The 16,657-nt window shown below is 40.9% G+C and overlaps 1 protein-coding gene across 1 annotated transcript; it reads left to right on the forward strand.

Moving 5' to 3' along the window:
• Window positions 1-2,435: 2,435 nt before the first annotated feature.
• LOC121531186 (forkhead box protein P2-like) lies at window positions 2,436-14,459 on the forward strand. The gene is made up of 11 exons (XM_041836453.1): window positions 2,436-2,476; window positions 2,896-3,000; window positions 3,107-3,194; window positions 3,404-3,487; window positions 5,225-5,423; window positions 5,669-5,745; window positions 5,874-5,975; window positions 6,193-6,314; window positions 6,709-6,778; window positions 13,054-13,164; window positions 14,418-14,459. The coding sequence occupies exons 1-11, from the start codon at window positions 2,436-2,438 to the stop codon at window positions 14,457-14,459; spliced, it is 1,041 nt and encodes a 346-aa protein (XP_041692387.1).
• The last annotated feature ends 2,198 nt before the right edge of the window (window positions 14,460-16,657 follow it).

A 16,657-nucleotide genomic window follows, 5' to 3' on the forward strand; every position in this document is an offset into this window, starting at 1 on the left:
TTTTCCCATTCATAAAGCATTTATAAACATTACTCACTTATCAAAAAGAATATGGACACAACACAGAATGTTAATAAAAAATGTACTTTTCCTTAGAATTTACCAGATGTAATGTTAGCTAGCGCTGAGGACCTCGCCGAAGAATCCTTGCTACAATTTACACTATTTTTTTTTCTTTAATAGATTGAACAAAGATTCATATTCAAACCATTCAAATTCAATTGCCCAATTCAGACTCATAACAATAACTATTATAGTGTGTAAAATGTTCTAACACAGGGTGGTAAAGCTAGATATGAGGTCTTTCATAGCATAACATGAATGCGCTATAGATATATTTCATTAACCTTTAATAATGCATTTCGGACCTGTTCTAACACATTCATGAAATGCTTATAGATGTGTAATGAATGCATATTGGATGTAGTCAAAGTAAAATTTTGTTACCTCAGAATATCATCCGGCAATTGTGTATGATCTTCTGTGTAGAAATGAACACAATCATTGCTTTCAATTATGTTCCCCCCCGCATTTAGCGGATATCGGAGGTTACTCACGTTACCACAGTTCTATGAACCAAGCAGCGCATGTCATTATTTTCCAGAGTTTCCCTCGCGACCCCATTTTCAAATCAGGCGACCCAACATATTCTCATCAAGTAGACTCTTAAATCTTCCCTTACTTCCACTGCTCAGAAAGACTCAAGTATGACTATACCCCTACCTACACATACTCTCTCCCTAAAGCTATACCCTTTAACCCCAGTGTTGCAAGGTAATATTGTACATGTATGTCTGTGTGTTTCAGCTGGCTTGAGTACTATTGAGCTCCAGCAGATATGGAAGAAGCTGACCAATGGCACAATGGAAGATAAAAGCACAAAGGCTAGCTGTCCAGACCGTTTCACCGCCACCACCAGCACCCTGTCCCCTACTGAACCCATAACCACAGCCAAAGCATCAATGTCAACCACCCACAACTTCCCTACCAACGGCCAATATCTTAGTTCCAGCCCAGGACAAGGGTAAAGCATTCTCCATAACACTTTACAATAAAGGTATATGGATTAGAACCCTTACGGCACATGTGTCAAGCATTAAGGCCAGCTGGCCGAATCCGACGCATGACACATTTCTATCCGGCCTGCGCAATTATTTGGGTTGTCAATTCATTTTGGCCAGCTTCCATACAGCCCGCAATGCTCTGCACTACAAGTCACAGCAAGCACTGCCAACGTGCTGCACGCCAAATGGCAGTGCATTGCCACACACACACCCCTCTTCCCAACCCACACACACTCACCAGCCATCCAGTGCACTGTACCATATCATCACTAATGGCATTGACCAAATCTTCTACCAGACCAAAAGTTTAAAGGTGTTGTAGGCTAAATGTCCATGCCAAGTTTCGGTTCCAACAGAAAATATAATCTTGGTTGTCAAAAAGTTATATGATGCAGTAAAGGATTCACACGCGTTTATAAATTACTGTACTATTAAAGTACAATAGTACACACAAGTGAGTATAAATGAGTCAACAGTTGAGTCATCTACTTTATGAAAATGATGTGCTCACATCTGTGAATTCAACATCGATTGTGCTGCTTTCGTGTGTATGGAGGGAAAGTGTACAGACACATGGCACAGTCCTAGCTAAGCTACTAAAATGTTGCACTCTGGCTTTGGTTTTAAAAGCTTGACAATGAATAACCAAAAAACTAAACCTGCAACAAATCACCATGCAACGGAGAAACATGTAGGCCTATTACAGCAACATTTAAGTAGTTGCCTAGGCTGGCTAGTCAACTACAAGACATTTTGAGTGCACCATACAGAAATGCTGCATTCAACCACACCAGTGATCCATGCAGTGCAAAAAAAATTAAAAACATGTTTTAATTTTAAATGTTAAACCAACCTAACTACATTTTTGTTATTTGGAGTTATTAAATACTTTTTGATTAGGGTCACAGCATATTATGCAAGTATAGCAGCAAAGGCTGCACAAATATTATTGGTCTTATTTTGTTTTAAGATGTTAAAAATGCTTTACACAACGGGTGGGTCTAATCCTGAATGCTGATTGGTTAAAAGCGTATTCCAGCCGGTGTCTATTCCACAAGTTACCACCGGCTAAATCTATGACATTAAAATGCCTATTTACCCTGTTCTATCTGACTGCGCAATCCACTGTCTAATCAGAACAGCCAAGCAATTAATAAACTTGATCTCCACCATAAAAAGCATCTAGACATTATCTTACATTTCTTTTAGACTAACATTTAGTTTTCATCTTCGTCATATATACATAAGTGGACATTATGAAGAGCCATATTTTTTTTAAAAACAATGGACAGTTTGGGTTGCAGTTGTATGCAAAAAAATAAAAAGATAATAGGCTATGTCTTGCCCACGAATTTGTTGTATTTTCTCAATATGGCCCTTGTGCTGATTGAGTTTGAGACCCCTGCCTTAGGGTAAAGTGGTACCACTTTCTCTGTGCAGCCTACTGAAAAAATACAGTTAAAACGGTCTGTTTGTAAACATCAATGAAGATGTTAGCCACAGACAGCTTCACTTACCCAAGTCATTTGTTCTCAATTTTAGTAAGAGTGCACGTTTATTCCCACTGGGACTACGTATTTTGTTTGTTTGTTGTTTTGCTTTAGGTTTTTATCAGCAAAATCTGTAGTAACGTTTATAGTAAAACACTGTAGCAGCTTGTTCAAAATCAAAAGCAAGGTGTTTTTCATTTTGATTTTAACCCCTCATTGTTCCTCATACGCTGTAAAAAAAAAAGAAAAAAAAAATATATATATTATTTTTGTTTTTAATGTTTTATCTTTATGATGCTGATGCTCTTTTGTATGTGTAACCCTTCCTCCTGTACCTACAGCTTGCTGAATGTGGATCGAGCAATCATACACTCACTCTATGGATATGGTGTGTGTAATTGGCCGGGCTGTGAGTCTGTTTGTGAAAACATCAGCCAGTTTATCAAGTACGTTTTCCTATGGAGAGTGTATGTATAGTGTATAAACTCGGAGAGCAGTTTCTGTGTGCGCGTGTGTGTGTATCACCCCAGTAACTCATGTGAGCGTTCTCAGGCACCTGAGTATTGAGCACATGCTGGATGACAGGAGCACGACCCAGTGCAGAGTCCAGATGCAGGTGGTGCAGCAGTTAGACCTCCAGGTGAGTGAGTGAGTGAGTGAGTGAGTGAGTGAGTGAGTGTGTGAGAGACACTGTTGTGACGGAGTACCTCAGCTCAAACTACTCTGGGGTCTCTTCACCTCCTCTCGCTCCCTCTATCCCTTGGTACCTTTCTCTCTCCTCTCCCTCCCTCTTTCCTCCTCCTCTTGCACTCTCTCTCCTCCTTTCTCGCTCCACCTCTCCTCTATCAGCTCTCTAAAGAACGGGACCGTCTCCAAGCTATGATGGCCCACTTGCACCTGTCACCTTTGGAACCACAGTCCCCTTCCAAACCTGTAAGTATACAGACAGACCACACGTAAAAAGCCTATAGTATCTCACAGAAAATGACCTATTCAGTCAACAGGTATAACGCGCTTTGAAGAATGACGAGTTGTGAACAACAGAGAAATAGCTATATGATTCTAAATTGTATGGTTCTTTAGAGATAATGCTATACCATAAATATCCCATCAGAAATCCAAGTATAGGTGTAGGTGACACTACACACGAGCATGAGCAGGCAAATGATACCTCTGGAGTCCTTTGGTGTATTGCTCTAGCTACTGTATGCGTCCCAAATAGCCCTGAGTATACAAAACATTAAGAACACCTGCTCTTTCCATGACATAGACTGACCAGACCACGCTCACCAGTTTCCTGTGTGTATCAAGAATGGTCCACCCAAAGGACATCCAGCCAACTTCACACAACTGTGGGAAGCATTGGAGTCAACATGGGCCAGCATCCCTGTGGAACGCTTTGGACACCTTGTAGAGTCCATGCGCCGACAAATTGAGTCTGTTCTGAGGGCAAAAGGGGATGCAACTCAATATTAGGAAGGTGTTTGTAATGTTTCGTACACTCAGTTGATATGAGTCCAGATCTATAATAAGTGAGGTTATATCTGATTGTAAAAGGTGCAGCATGGGATGAAAGCACCAACAGTTCTGCCCCTTTGGCCTGGAGTGAATGAGGGAAACCGTCATAGTCCTTGTGGATCTCTTAGCGGCCTACAAGGGGAGTCAGACTTCTCTTATCAGGATCACTGGGCCTAGAGAACACTAACAGAGGCTATTGTAAAAATTTGATGTGTAAGCAATTGTTGAGCAAAAGGTGCCTGCGTGTATATATGAAAAGCTAAGGTGACATTTGACCTCTACCAACCACATCAAAATGGAAGATGAGAGATTTTAGTTAGTCATTTTTGAGAGAATGTTTTCAAATGGACTCAACAGGTTGCCCACATTCAATTGGTATTGCTTTTTCAGAAGATGACTGTCCTTCATTATATTTCTTTATTAAGGGTTCACAGCGAAGCTGTGAAACCTTTTGTTATTCTCTGAATGCTATTTTTTTTCTTGACATGGTCAAAAAACTCAAGCATAGATTAACTTGGCATTCAGAAAGTAGAGGCCATGAGTAAGTTGGTTAAAAAATAATGTCACCGATTGGCCTATAGCTGGTGCTGTTATAACCAGTCTCACTTAAACCCTCATATCCGCTGCCCCGTTTGACCTAGAGACTTGAAACGTTGTATGTAGGTGTCTTTATTCATGCTGAACCAATTTGCCTCAAGGTTGTTTCATAACTGATATTTCCTATAAAATAAAAACTTGTTCAAATTATTGATCACAGAAAGATTTAGTTTTTTTTTTAATGCTGTTTACATCAGACCGTGATCAGACATTTTGTAGACAGCAGGCTAAGACACAAGCTTGGATAATAGAGAAGCTAATTATTAACTAATCTAGCTAACATGGTGCTGTAATCACAATACTTATGATACAATTTCACCCTTTAATCACTGATGATTGACTTCCTTCTCCAAAGGATATTAGTGGAAACACCACTGATGAAGCAAATCCAATCGCATCGATCACAGCCATTTAAAAAGCTCCCTCCTCTCCCTCTGGTCTGTTTCTTTCCTCTCCTCCCCTCCCCTCTCACTTTGTTTCTCTCTCTCCTTTTCCACCCTGGTCTGTGTTGTTTCTCTTCTTCTTCTTCTTCTTCTTCTTCTTCTTCGTGTGCAGCAGAGTTCTGGGTCCAGTGTCACCATGTCCAAGAGCCTGCCACCACTGTCCCCTCCAGATGACCCTCGGGTATCCCCAACGGCCCCTGTCACCTCCCAATCCCCACCCCAGGGGCCTGCAGGACTCTGCCCCACAAGTGTGGGGGCAATGCGAAGACACCACTCAGACAAGCACCCCTCTCTCTGCTCTCTGTCTTCAGGTAACAACCCGCATAGATGTCAACACAGTCCATACTGAATAGATGTACATAGCTTTGTCCCTGCTTCACTGTTGCTCCAGTCTTGTGATATGAGAAAGTAAATATTGTCCTTTGCATGTCCTTTTCAATATCATCTGTGACATGTATTTAATACTCAGGATCTTTGCTGAATATTAACCAAGCTGGTTGAAATATCCTTGTGAATGAAATTAACCAATTGTGCAATGTATTTATTTTTTAAATAGAAATTAGCCCAAATCATGAGATGTACAGAAATGCATATATCAGGCCACCTTTTACCTATGCTACGCTGATAAGACAGGTAAGAAGAAATTAACTTAACTTGTTAACTTGTAGTTTCCCCTGTAATCCCTGTGTAAAAAGGTGTATATCAGCAGTCGCCCCATTTGATGGGTTACAACCTACATGTTTTTATTGTCATCGTTTTAGGCTATAATGGATGCATCGGACATGCAGTTAACACTTAATGAGATATACAGCTGGTTTACACAGACCTTTGCCTACTTCAGACGCAATGCTGCAACGTGGAAGGTACTATACTGACTTAATCTTTGTTATAATGTTGGTTATGATTTACAAGTTGAAAATGATAAAGTGTACAGCATCCATATTAGGAAGTCGTCAGTTGTCAGTTTTGTCTGACAAGTGACGACTTCCTAATATGGATGCCATAATTGTGATAACGTCTCCCTTGAGTTCTGTATGTGCAGCCTTTTCTGACCCTATAATCCCTGTAAAACACACACAGAATGCAGTCCGCCACAACCTGAGCCTGCACAAGTGTTTTGTGCGTGTGGAAAACGTGAAGGGGGCCGTGTGGACAGTGGACGAGGTGGAGTACCAGAGAAGGAGGTCTCAGAAGATCACAAGGTATTGTATATTGGGTTGATACTTTTATAAAATGATATAGAGCATACAGTTATTTATTTATTTCACCTTTATTTACCCAAGCAAGTCAGTTAAGAACAAATTCTTATTTACAATGAAGAGAGTGTTATGACTCTAAATTGGCCTTTTATACAGTATTTTGTACACATACTGCATGTATTTGTTTTACGGAGGTCTATTCTAAAATGCACGGCTGTCCAGATTTTTTAAACTTTGTTTTGAAAGGAAAGAGATCGAACCAGTCAGATTTAATTCGTGTCAGTTAAACCTTGCCTCTAACTATATAATTTGCCTTTGAGTTGTATTGATTTACTGGCCCTTTATATGAAATGTACAGTATGAGAACATATTGCTATAACAACTTGTCATTTTGTAGAAGCCCAATGCTAGGGAAGAACCTTCTCTCCAGCCTGGCTTATGGGACTGCTCTTAATACCAGTTTAAAAGTGAGTGTACCTTCATTAATAATCTTCAGAACTGTTACAAAATGCATTTCACTGTACTTGTGCATGAACATTAAAACTTGAAACTTAATGATGTTAACTGTAAGGATTTCTTTCCTAATAATAATGTAAAATTAACACATTTGAAGAAAGACCTGTGTGAAGGCCAACTTACAGAAGAGGAACTTTTTGTAGCAATTAAATCTTTTCAGTCTGGAAAAACACCAGGGCTTGATGGTATACCAGCAGAGGTATATCAGCATGTTTTAATTAATCTATAAAAATGGTAGACTTTCAGGAACTCAACAAGAAGGTCTGATTTCATTACTACTAAAACAGGACCCAGGTGGTAAGTATAAAGATCCAGTCCATTTAAAAAAACTGGAGTCCTCTTACACTTCAATGTTGTGATGCGAAAATCCTGGCGAAATGCATAGCACATAGAATAAAAAACGTTTTACTAGATATTGTTCATCCTGATCAGACAGGTTTTTTACATGGACGATAGATAATATATGACAATTACTTAAACAATTGAACATTATGAAACATCAAAGATACCAGGCCTGTTCTTCATATAAGATTTTGAAAAGGTGTTTGATAAAGTATGACTAGAATCTATATATAAACGCCTGGATTACTTTAATTTTGGTGAATCTCTTACAGTGGAGGGAAAAAAGTATTTGATCCCCTGCTTATTTTGTACGTTTCCCCACTGACAAAGAAATTATCAGTCTATAATTGTAATGGTAGGTTTATTTGAACAGTGAGAGACAGAATAACAACAACAAAATCCAGAAAAACGCATGTCAAAAATGTTATAAATTGATTTGCATTTTAATGAGGGAAATAAGAATTTGACCCCCTCTCAATCAGAAAGATTTTTGGCTCCCAGGTGTCTTTTATACAGGTAACGAGCTGAGATTAGGAGCACACTCTTAAAGGGAGTGCTCCTAATCTCAGCTTGTTACCTGTATAAAAGACACCTGTCCACAGAAGCAATCAATCAATCAGATTCCAAACTCTCCACCATGGCCAAGACCAAAGAGCTCTCCAAGGATGTCAGGGACAAGATTGTAGAACTACACAAGGCTGGAATGGGCTACAAGACCATCGCCAAGAAGCTTGGTGAGAAGGTGACAACAGTTGGTGCGATTATTCGCAAATGGAAGAAACACAAAAGAACTGTCAATCTCCCTCGGCCTTGGGCTCCCTGCAAGATCTCACCTCGTGGAGTTGCAATGATCATGAGAACGGTGAGGAATCAGCCCAGAACTACACGGGAGGATCTTGTCAATGATCTCAAGGCAGCTGGGACCATAGTCACCAAGAAAACAATTGGTAACACACTACGCCGTGAAGGACTGAAATCCTGCAGTGCCTGCAAGGTCCCCCTGCTCAAGAAAGCACATATACAGGCTCGTCTGAAGTTTGCCAATGAACATCTGAATGATTCAGAGGAATTGGGTGAAAGTATTGTGGTCAGATGAGACCAAAATCGAGCTCTTTGGCATCAACTCAACTCGCCGGGTTTGGAGGAGGAGGAATGCTGCCTATGACCCCAAGAACACCATCCTCACCGTCAAACATGGAGGTGGAAACATTATGCTTTGGGAGTGTTTTTCTGCTAAGGGGACAGGACAACTTCACCGCATCAAAGGGACGATGGACGGAGCCATGTACCGTCCAATCTTGGGAGAGAACCTCCTTCCCTCAGCCAGGGCATTGAAAATGGGTCGTGGATGGGTATTCCAGCATGACAATGACCCAAATCACACGGCCAAGGCAACAAAGGAGTGGCTCAAGAAGAAGCACATTAAGGTCCTGGAGTGGCCTTGCCAGTCTCCAGACCTTAATCCCATAGAAAATCTGTGGAGGGAGCTGAAGGTTCGAGTTGCCAAACGTCAGCCTCGACACCTTAATGACTTGGAGAAGATCTGCAAAGAGGAGTGGACAAAATCCCTCCTGAGATGTGTGCAAACCTGGTGGCCAACTACAAGAAACGTCTGACCTCTGTGATTGCCAACAAGGGTTTTGCCACCAAGTACTAAGTCATGTTTTGCTGAGGGGTCAAATACTTATTTCCCTCATTAAAATGCAAATCAATGTATAACATTTTTGACATGCGTTTTTCTGGATTTTTTTGTTGTTATTCTGTCTCTCACTGTTCAAATAAACCTACCATTAAAATTATAGACTGATCATTTCTTTGTCAGTGGGTAAACGTACAAAATCAGCAGGGGATCAAATACTTTTTTCCCTCACTGTATGTCTGTAATTTAACAATGAAGTAAGGTATTGCGGAAGTTTGCACAAGAGGGCCTTTGTTTAAGGGCCTTATAAACAAAAAGAGAGCAGTGCATTGATCTACGAGACTTAAGAGAGGGCCAGCCTTGCTGATACAGAATGCAGTGATGTGTACTGAACCTATCGCCCATTATAAAGCGTAGTGTGCTATGATAAACTGTGTCTAGTGGCTTTAATACAGTGGCAATTGCATTCATATAAACGATATCGCCATAGCCTAAAGCCGGAATGAATATAGACTGTATGATTTGTTTTTCTGCTTTTTAACAAAAGGCATGCCCTATTCAACAGAATGGGCAACAGAATACTCTGTAAATAATTTTGTATTTGAACCCAGGTCTGCAAGACGCTGATTATTTATTATTTACCTTTATTTAATCAGGAAGTCACCATTGAGACCAGTGTCTCTTTTACATTGGAGCCCTGCATATACTATTTCATAAAATACATACAAAATCAAATACAATATAAAATAAATAAAATACAGCATAACACATATTACACAAACAAACATAAATATACACAAAACACAGTCAACTAAAACAAATACATTCTTCGTTATAAAAATCCTCTGTCCACTGCCTGAACTGCACTAGGTACAATAACACATCGATTCAAAAAGTGTTTTTGGAGATAATTCCAAACATGTGGAGCAAGAAAACAAAAGGCTGACTTACCTAACTCTGTAGACACCAAAGGAGTCTCTAGAGTTAACCAACCCCGTGAACGGGTTTGATGACTTGTCATTTTAAATCTTAACAGAGAAGATGGGTAAGTCGGAAGCTTTGTAAACAAAAAGAGTGTAATGATGTGATCTACGTGACTTCAAAGAGGTCCAGCCAACCTTTTGGAAAAGAATACAGTGATAGCATTGTGTCAAGTCACTCCAGTTCAAACTGACCGTGGCGTGTGCACAAAGTAGCCCATCATAACTTTTTCCAACTGATCTGTCAATGGCACCTGCTAAATTCAGGGCATCGATATTGTTGAGAAAAGTATCAAAACCTTTGTAGTTCTCGATGGCTGAAGTTATATCTTTCAAAAAAGTTGCGATAGAAAGGATTATCAACACATACTGAGCAGCTCACGTTATAGACAGAAAGAAGCATGCTACATGTGAGACCAATCCAAACTCATCTCCCGGCATGTCCAGCCCATCCATTATCTCAGCCAATCATGGCTAGCGGGAAGGTTCCTGTCTTTGTCTGTGTCTAAATCAACTAGGCTCGTAATTTAACAATTGTATTTGTGTTTACAGATGGAATACAAGTTTGTTATTAAGGCATATGAAGGTTCATATGTTCCAGAATACATTTCTGCCAAAAAAACGCATTTTGATAAACATCAAAAAAATGTTAAAATGCCTCTCCTGTGTGAGCTTCCTGAAAAGGGTCACATTTGACAGTTTTCCAGAATTTAGTTGGGTTCCCCTTACAATCAGAAAGATTGGTTACATAAGAATCAGATTTAGCCTTTTTGATATGTTTTACACATTGATCATCAGTTGCCTAAAATATTGCCAATCTGGGCCTAAACCTGTGTTCCTGGCCTTGACCCAGGCTAAATGTATCTTATGAATGACTTCGGATAAATCAGGAATGAACCAAGCATTCAATCTACCTTTAACTCTCAAGAAAGCTTAAAGCTAAGTCCGGTTCAGGGATAGCTGCGATACAATCAAGGTCACTAAAATAGCTTGTTCACTAAAGTTTTTTAAAGTTCCTCTTAGTGTTGACATGAGGCTTATGAGTGATACATCGTGTCATCCATTCCCTCCCAATCCCATCTAGTCAGGCTCCACTGACTGAGACTGATTTGACTGTATTAAAGAACAGGAGCCCTGCAGGCCTGATAGGCAGCAGTTATTTGGGTCTGGTACACGGGACCAAGTCACTGAAACATCCGGACCTCCAGGACACCAACGGACACCGCAGCCAACACTCCACTTCACTGGCCCAGCTGTGAGTATGTCACAGTATGTCACTGTTATGGTAAAGACATGACAGGTGTCATGTTGTCCCGGAAATCCCAGACCTGGGGCAACAGCACTAGGTCTAGGGAAAATTGGGAGTTTTATTGGCTACTTCAACAGACAACTCTTCCAACAAATCACGAGTTTGGGTAAGGCAGGGCTTAATAGAATATGGGCAGGAATTGGGCCCTTGAAAAATTATCCCATCGGAAACATGACAGAGGTGAACACAATATGGACGCAAAAAGCTAGGCTAATTATAGCCACAGCCAGTCAGTGGTGAAAAGTTTTTAACACTAACGTTAGCTGTCATAGCGAATGCAAGCTACTCACGTGTGAAATACACTCATTGAACATATCCTCCATGATATCCATTTAGCAGGCTAGCAACTTTGTATGCGGTGGGGTTGTTTATGCCAGGGCGCAAGCGTATAAGGGTGTGTACGGATTTCCTGCACGTCTATTTACGACGTTAGTCTCTCTGCAGACGTGTATGCTGGAACAATGTTAAAGGTCAACTGCCCCTTAGAACCAACTTCTATGATTTTAAACAGCCTAAGTGGCATCTATATAAGTCAGAAACATTAATTATAGTGTCAAAATTGACTACAAAATGTAAATAGGATAATTTTGGTTATAAAGTCAGTCTCGTCCAAAATTGAGTTTTGAGAGTTTGTCACGACTTACTGGAGGGTTGGGTATGGATGACTTACATGCCCACTTTTGCCAATGATGTCCCAATTGCCCAGAGACAACACGTTGTGGTCCGCCCCAGCTGCCATGTGGACATTTGTTGTAAAGTCTGCATATGGGTGCAACGCACGCACATTTCGCTCGGCAAATAGGAGTGAAAATGGGCTTCCATAAAGTTGGTGCAGACTTCCAATGCATTTCAACAATATTTCCAGATGGCCAGGAATGGATAACATCCGACACTTCTGCTGACTGTCAACTGTCAAACCGCTGGTGTTGGTGAGTATGTTAGCTAAGTAGATAACTGGTTCAAGCTAGCCAGTAGCTACTTTTGGTTATACAACATTATTTGATAATGCTAGCGAGCCAGGCTAGCTATGATATAGAGCTCTGATACCCGACCCGAGCACGACATTATACATTGAGTTAGGGCCAGGTAGGGCCTGTTTTTTCATCAATAACTAGGGGACGTGAAGGGCTCTGGTATCACTAAATTGATCACTAACATTTTGAAGCTGAGCCATTTGCATGTGCTCTGCAGCGCAGTACAGTCATATCTGACTGAGAGCATAACATCATGTCAACCTCATCATATATAAAACAGGAGAGATTATTTCACAGAAAATAATAATGTAGAGTGAGCTGCGTGCAGGGAGCAAGTGACAGACCGAGAGGAACAGCTAATGGATTTACTAATGGGGGAAGTTATTTCTGATTTCGGGTTTCAGGCAGGGCCTTAAATTTGGCAGAAGCAATCGGGCCTGGGTAGGGTAGGGCCCGATTGCCTGGGTAGGGTTAAGGTTTAAAATTCATGCCCGTGCAGGGTTCTACTATGATACCACAGATGAAAGAGGAATGATACTGTAGATAGCTAAATACATCAAGCTAACGTGTAATGTGATGTAGCATGTCAAGCCCCGTGTAGCTCAGTTGGTAGAGCATGGCGCTTGCAACGCCAGGGTTGTGGGTTTGATTCCCACGGGGGGCCAGTATGAAAATGTATGCACTCACTAACTGTAAGTCGCTCTGGATAAGAGCGTCTGCTAAATGACTAAAATGTAATGTCAGAGGAAGAGGTGCATAACTAACGTTAGCCAGCTACCTTGCTAACTGTAGCACATTGGCATTTAGGGTCAATACAGGGCAGGCACTGTGCCATTTGCCTGAGTGAGTAATGCCAACCAGTCAATGCCATGCTGGCACGTGTCCATTGTGAATCAGGATCTTTGATTGGCTGTTTAACCATGTATGTACTGTTGGCTTCCATGACTGTATGGTGACAGTCTTTCCTCACTCTGTGATATAGGAGCTGAAGTCGGGCTCCTTCATGACCAGTATCTGTGACGAGAGGGGCCTGGAGCTGATCTATGCTGCCATGACCATCAGGCATTGGCAAACACCTCAGAAGGGACAAAAGGTGACTACTACACTGAACATAAATATAAATGCAACATGTAAAGTGTTGGTCCCATGTTTCATGAGCTGAAATAAAAGATCCCAGAAATGTTCCAAATGCACAAAAAATGTATTTGTCTAACATTTTGGGCACAAATTTCTTTACATCCATGTTAGTGAGCATTTCTCCTTTGCCAAGATAATCCATCCACCTGACACGTGTGGCATATCAAGGTGTTTAAACAGCATGATCATTACACAGGTGGACCTTGTGCTGGCGACAATAAAAGGCCACTCTAAAATGTGCAATTTTGCAACACAACACAATGCCACAGATGTCTCAAGTTTTGAGGGAGCATGCAATTGGTATGCTGACTGCAGTAATGTCCACCAGAGCTGTTTTCAGATAATTTAATGTTAATTTCTCTACCATAAGCCACCTCCAACATCGTTTTAGAGAATTTGGCAGTACCTCCAACCGGCCTCACAACCACAGACCAAGTGTATAGCGTAATGTGGGAAAGCGGTTTTCTGATGTCAACGTTGTGAACAGAGTGCCCCATGGTGGCAGTGGGGTTATGGTATGGGAAGGCATAAGCTACGGACAACGAACACAATTGCATTTTATCGATGGCAATTTAAATGCACAGAGATACCATGACGAGATCCTGAGGCCCATTGTCGTGCCATTCATCTGCCACCATCACCTCATGTTTCAGCATGATAATGCACGGCCCTGTGTCGCAAGGATCTGTACACAATTCCTGGAATCTGAAAATGTCCCAATTCTTCCATGGCCTGCATACTCACCAGACATGTCACCCATTGAGCACGTTTGGGATGCTCTGGATCGACGTGTACGACAGTGTGTTCCAGTTTCCGGCAATATCGAGCAACTTCGCACATCATTGAAGAGGAGTGGGACAACATTCAACAGGCCACGATCAACAGCCTGATCAACTCCATGCGAAGGAGTTGTGTCGCGCTGCATGAGGCAAATGGTGGTCACACTGACTGGTTTTCTGATCCACACCCCTACTTTTGTGGGGGTATCTTTGACCAATTGATGCATATCTGTATTCCCAGTCATGTGAAATCTAATGAATTTATTTGAATTGACGGATTTCCTTATATGAACTGTAACTCAGTGAAATCTTTGGAATTGTTGCATGTTGCGTTTATACTTTTGTTCAGTATAATAAGACATCACAAGTGTTTAGTAATATCACCCTTTCAATACGTGTCACTCATCAACTCTTCCTCGTTTTTCTACAGATTGGCAGAAGAGATGCTTTTGAAATGGAGTCCTCTGACTGAAAAACAGGTTGATACTGATGTCTGAATTGGGAGAGACCTTGCACTCAGCATTAAAATTATAAAAGACACATCTATTACTTTTTATCGTCTTTTGTTATTATTTAATCAAATAGTACTATCAATATGGGGGGGTGTATTCTTCAAACATGTCAGGTATAATATTTGCACGTTGTTATATTAGCAGAACACTGCTTCTACAGTATTATGTGACGTATGGTTTACATGGAACTGTTACACTTGCAAGTTATCAAAACACTTTTTAGAATATCTACATAAGTTTAGCAAATGCACTCTTCATATTACTCTGTAGGCTACTGAACGATGCAAAGCTTCCCCCTGGATGAAGCTTTTAATTGGTCGATACCCTAAAGAGTGGTATGAGAAGTGTCATCCTCCTGCATCTCACATCTGCCTGTAGTTATTGAACTCTGCCTGCTGGACACATGGTCTGAGGTAAACTCTGTCATATCCAGGACGGAGTGTTATGCACTCCACCCCTCCTGCCACCTGACTGCACCTGTCCATAACCTGTAATAGATGACATAGACGTAAGGGACTTCATCACCCACTGGAGACAGAACCGTGCATGTCAGTGTGTGTTAGACAGCTATAGTTTAAATCTACACACAACCTATTTTTATTTGCGAGGTAAGTGTAGGTATACTGTCTTTATAAGCACATCAATATGATATTTACAGCATCAAATGTTTTGTCTTTGTAACACGAACACACATACATTTTTTGTTGGCCGTTGTTTGTGCAATGTCCACACACCTGTTGTAGGGATATTAGTAGTTCTGGGATTTGTCCCCAGGGAAAAATGAGATGAGACAACTAGCTGAGCTGACTCAAGATCAGGCATTCGACTCACCATTGATACTGTTTCCACGGTAACATGCATTAACTTGACGCAATGAAACATTGAAACTAAGTTGCAAGCTACTTCCGTAGCAAGGTGTTGTATGAAACGCATTCCTGACTCTTGCTATCTTACCATAACTGATTTGACAGAGAAATGTCAGCTAGATAGGAAAGCCAGCTGCAGCTATTACAAAAATATGCAAACTAGCTGCTGCTAAACACAAGGTCAGTGCAGGCTTTAGCCTACACATAGAACTGAATTAGCAGACCATCTTGAGATGGCGAGTCAGTCAACTTTGTTCTCTCCATAGCAAAGCTAGCTTCGCTTACCTCGCTGTGCTCACTACTGCCCTTGTTTGTTGTGATTGAATGGCAAAGACACATCCAAGAAACACCCACTGTGCTGCCAACGCCCAGTGGGCGTGAGACACCCATTTGACCCTTTTCACATACCGAAACAAATTTAAACGTGATTGTTTTAGTAAGGGTCCGAGACCAAGGCGATTGGATGCACGTTTGTAAAGAAATGCCCCTCACGATTAGAGTGGAGCAGGCAGCCACGGCAGACTGGACAGGCATGTTGATTTTCCGCTGAACAACGTTTATGAACTCAAAATGTAATGTCAAAGGAGTAGCACGGCAACTTGTAGCGCTGTTTTGTACACATACTTGTCAACTAATTAATTCGCTGTCACTCCTGTTCCTGTCGCAGAATGCTTCCTTATGACATTATTCACCTCGTTTGGTCATGTAAATGTAGCACTAGGTTCATTAGGCTGTAACATCGAAAAGGCAGCATTCAGCAGGAATTTTGATAGGATGACCTAATTTGTCGAACTGTATTCTGAACATTATTTTGTGAACCCAAATGTGTAACTGATTCAAGTGGGAGGACAATACATTCATTTGTGTTGGGTGTAGGGGCAGATTTATGTCATCTTCAGGAGATTTTCTTATATGTTAAATGTATTTGTTCTTTCACAATAGCTGATGTAAGTCATTAGAACAATTCTCATCCCCTACTATGGGCTAAAATATAGACTAATTAGTGTGCTTTTTTCTCAGCAAGAACACTACTGTTATTCCCCAGACATTTATTATTTCACTTCTTACAAATTTTGCTGGTGTAATTAGGCTATTTGAAAACTGATATGCCAACTCGTGTCTATGCATTTCCGTAAGCATTTATGGAGTGTTGAATATAGGCTAATTCATGAAATGAGAATAGGTTATATTGAAATGACCCTTGCCTCAAATATCATGTTTTGTCGTTTTAGTGTTGTGCACAAGCCTGCTAGGCAAAAATGGTAGGCAGAAATGCAAAAGATGTTGCCTAG

This window comes from Coregonus clupeaformis, chromosome 19 (assembly GCF_020615455.1).
Source record: "Coregonus clupeaformis isolate EN_2021a chromosome 19, ASM2061545v1, whole genome shotgun sequence".
Taxonomy (NCBI): domain Eukaryota; kingdom Metazoa; phylum Chordata; class Actinopteri; order Salmoniformes; family Salmonidae; genus Coregonus; species Coregonus clupeaformis.

Excerpts from the sequence above, each read along its gene's own strand:
- LOC121531186 (XM_041836453.1), top strand. The coding sequence starts at position 2,436 with ATGGCCCTTGTGCTGATTGAGTTTGAGACCCCTGCCTTAGG. Across the intron at positions 3,488-5,224 it reads CACAGTCCCCTTCCAAACCT|CAGAGTTCTGGGTCCAGTGT; the intron begins GTAAGTATACAG and ends CTTCGTGTGCAG. Across the intron at positions 5,424-5,668 it reads TCTCTGCTCTCTGTCTTCAG|AAATTAGCCCAAATCATGAG; the intron begins GTAACAACCCGC and ends TTTTTTAAATAG.